The 2,784-nt window shown below is 37.0% G+C and overlaps 1 protein-coding gene across 4 annotated transcripts in view; it reads left to right on the top strand.

Annotated features, from left to right (window-relative positions):
- The window catches only part of LOC110061336 (fibroblast growth factor 1-like), a 24,091-nt gene extending 21,726 nt beyond the window's left edge, over positions 1–2,365 (top strand). For all 4 annotated transcript variants that reach the window (XM_020768178.2, XM_089290865.1, XM_089290856.1 and 1 more), the window contains exons 3-4: positions 116–234; positions 896–2,365. In XM_020768178.2, coding sequence (XP_020623837.2) covers positions 116–234; positions 896–1,099 — 323 coding nt within the window. In that variant the 3' untranslated portion in view covers positions 1,100–2,365. The remainder of the gene's footprint in view (positions 1–115; positions 235–895) is intronic.
- The last annotated feature ends 419 nt before the right edge of the window (positions 2,366–2,784 follow it).

Below are 2,784 nucleotides of genomic sequence, written 5' to 3'. Positions count from 1 at the left end.
TTTCTATCGTCTTAACAGTTGATAAAAGCCCTTTCGTGCTTTCCCACATTTACAATCACGCAATCTAGACAGTCTAGTCAAAGGTTTTACTCACGAACTGTGTTTCATCCTTTAGCTAAACTTGAAAGGCAAACCTACAACAAAACACTGAAGAGGTTCAAAGGAATCCAGAGCAAACTTTTCTTAGCATGTGAAATAAGAGAAAAAAGAAGAGGAAAATTTGTTGGAGTCACTGTAAGTATTTCTGGGGTTTTGTCAGTTCTATTTAAGGTGCTATATCACGGAAATCTAGATATTCTTCTTTTAGATGAGCTCTATAAACTTCAAATTGGCAGGACAAAAGCATAGGCACATAACAGAAGAATAATTTTTGGGTATCATAAATGACGCTTTCATATAAACTGCTGTAAACTTGAAAATATTGGGACAACGTTTTCAAGTTTATACGAATGCAATCCGTTTTAATCTTCTCCAATTTTATGCATGATCCACGCCTCCTTTTGGTTTTACCGTGCTTCGTTTGAGTTCATGTAAAGTTTTCAGCCGCTATTGTGATATTTCAGTTACTACTTTGACCAGTTGTTGAGCGTTGAAGTCGCCCAAAATTGCAAACCTTATATCAAGGACAACGCAGGAGACGATGGGAATATCCCCTTTCTAGCGTTTCTCGCGCGCTTTCCTTCCCCTCCTCCCAGGCCTTCACAGGGTGTAAAGCAGCGAAATGCGCAGATGCTTTATACTTGTTTACGTATTTGAAACCATTTTAAAAACTATTTGCGTTTTTACGTTAGTTACTTAATAATCACAAACGCGGTGAGATTCTTAAACGCTCCACTGAAAAATTTCTACTATATTTATTACTGTTGATAACGTTTTTCTTTCTTTTCACCAACAGCAGCAGAACCTTGATACCAACTCTCTGTTCGTAGAGCACATGGAAGAGAACGGTTATTTGACTTACAAGCCGCTGGATTTCCCGGTACATCCAAACAACACAGGCTATCTCGCCATCAAAGACAATGGCAAGTTTAGAAGAATAGAACGCTCAAAACCAGGAATGCAAGCCTCACAATTCACTTTTCTACCGTCACTTACATGAATGGACAGCAAACACGTGACATTAACTTATACGTAAGACATCAGGATAGAAGAATATGCATTCGTGAGCAACATGTTGAACATGGATAAAACAGAGTATTTGTTCAAGGTAGAAGAGAAAGGAAGAAGATAGAACAGTTCCATAGCTTCCCAGCCATAGTAGTTGTAGCTTATACAAAGAAGGTTTCCGTCGCGATTTTAAGGTGTAAGCGATTTCATTTATCTTCAGCGTCACATTGCCGTCCCACACATGCCAACGGATCTTTAGAAAGTGATTTCCTGAGGCCTTGGGGCGGAGAGTTACATAGTTTATAATTTAATTGAGATTAACTACGGACAATTATTACTTAAAATGATATGTCAATATTCTGCGAGTTAAGGTTTTATTGATACAGTACGGGCTAGTATGTTCATAAAGCGAACGGCAAGAGGTATACTGTGATGTGGGCTGGCATCCCCATTGCGCAGGCGCCATGACTCCATAGCAACTCGCAATTAACGTTTGGCTTGTCTAACAAGAAACCACATATAGAGCAGTTTTCAATTGAGTGTTGTAAAATCAAAACCAAAGTAATCACTCTAGCCAATCAAAAGGACACAGTCAGTACGGTGAACCAATCAAAACTCGAAGTAATTACCTGCAGCTCACTGAAAGTGCGGGAAAACGAGTGCGAGCGAGTCACGATTGGTTTTGGTTTTACTTCTGATTGGATCAAAAAGTGGCGCGAGTTTTTTTTAGCCAATCATGTAGAGTAGTTGATGCAAAACCAATACTTTTCGACACTCAAATGAAAACCGCTCTGTCTTGTGATAAGAGAAAATGAAAAGTTCCAGAAAAGCCGGTGTCCAAACAGACATTGTCACGTGAGAAACTTCTCTTCCGTTGCTTTCTCTTTTTCTTTCATGGTGCGTTGTGTTTATGTGAACGAATTAAATTTTAACTGGCTATGAAATCAAAAAGCAGGTTATGTCTGCGTCAAAATTTGAACACAAGTTAAGATTTATGTCTTATGCACGTTAAACGAAGGCGTCATGTACAGACATGGGGCCTGAAGACACTTTCGCTCGCAAGAAACAAAATTTTAAACATTGTTCTGATTTGTAAAAAAAGATACACAACGAAAATCAATAAGAAATGATTGTGCGCATTCAAGATTATCTATGATTCGCATTGATTTTATAAGTAATTTGGCACAAAGTGCATCTATTTATTTATTTTATATGTAGCTGTTGGTTATTTAAGTGATATAAAGACAAAAACGATAAATGGTTGTTTTCTTGTATAGTAATGGCATGCTGAATTTTTAAGAATTAAGAAGACAACATTACATGAGTGAAACCTTTCCCTCTACCAGGATCTATTGTCTTTCTCATCTCTCATTCTCTGAACAACTTTTAAGAGGATAAGCAGGTTTAATCCTCCCATCTGGAAATATCTTAAATATAGAACTCAGTTAACAAATTATAACGCAAGTGCGAAAATCGACCGAAGAGAATATAAAGAGCTATCCGTATTTGTCAAAAAAAGATGAAAAAAAAAAAAAAAAAAAAAAAAAGGAACGGTATCCATTTTAAGCACATCTAATCCGCTTTCCTTTGAAAGGTTTTTTCCATGAAAAAGAGTCAACGTTAAGAAAATCAGACAAAAAATGCTACTTAGGTTTTTAAATTACACTTCAGGAGATC

Source organism: Orbicella faveolata, unplaced genomic scaffold (genome assembly GCF_042242905.1).
Source record: "Orbicella faveolata isolate gen_17 unplaced genomic scaffold, um_ofav_v1 contig_1, whole genome shotgun sequence".
NCBI lineage: Eukaryota > Metazoa > Cnidaria > Anthozoa > Scleractinia > Merulinidae > Orbicella > Orbicella faveolata.
Note: the sequence above shows the minus strand (reverse complement) of the source record. Positions and strands in the feature narration are given on the sequence as shown.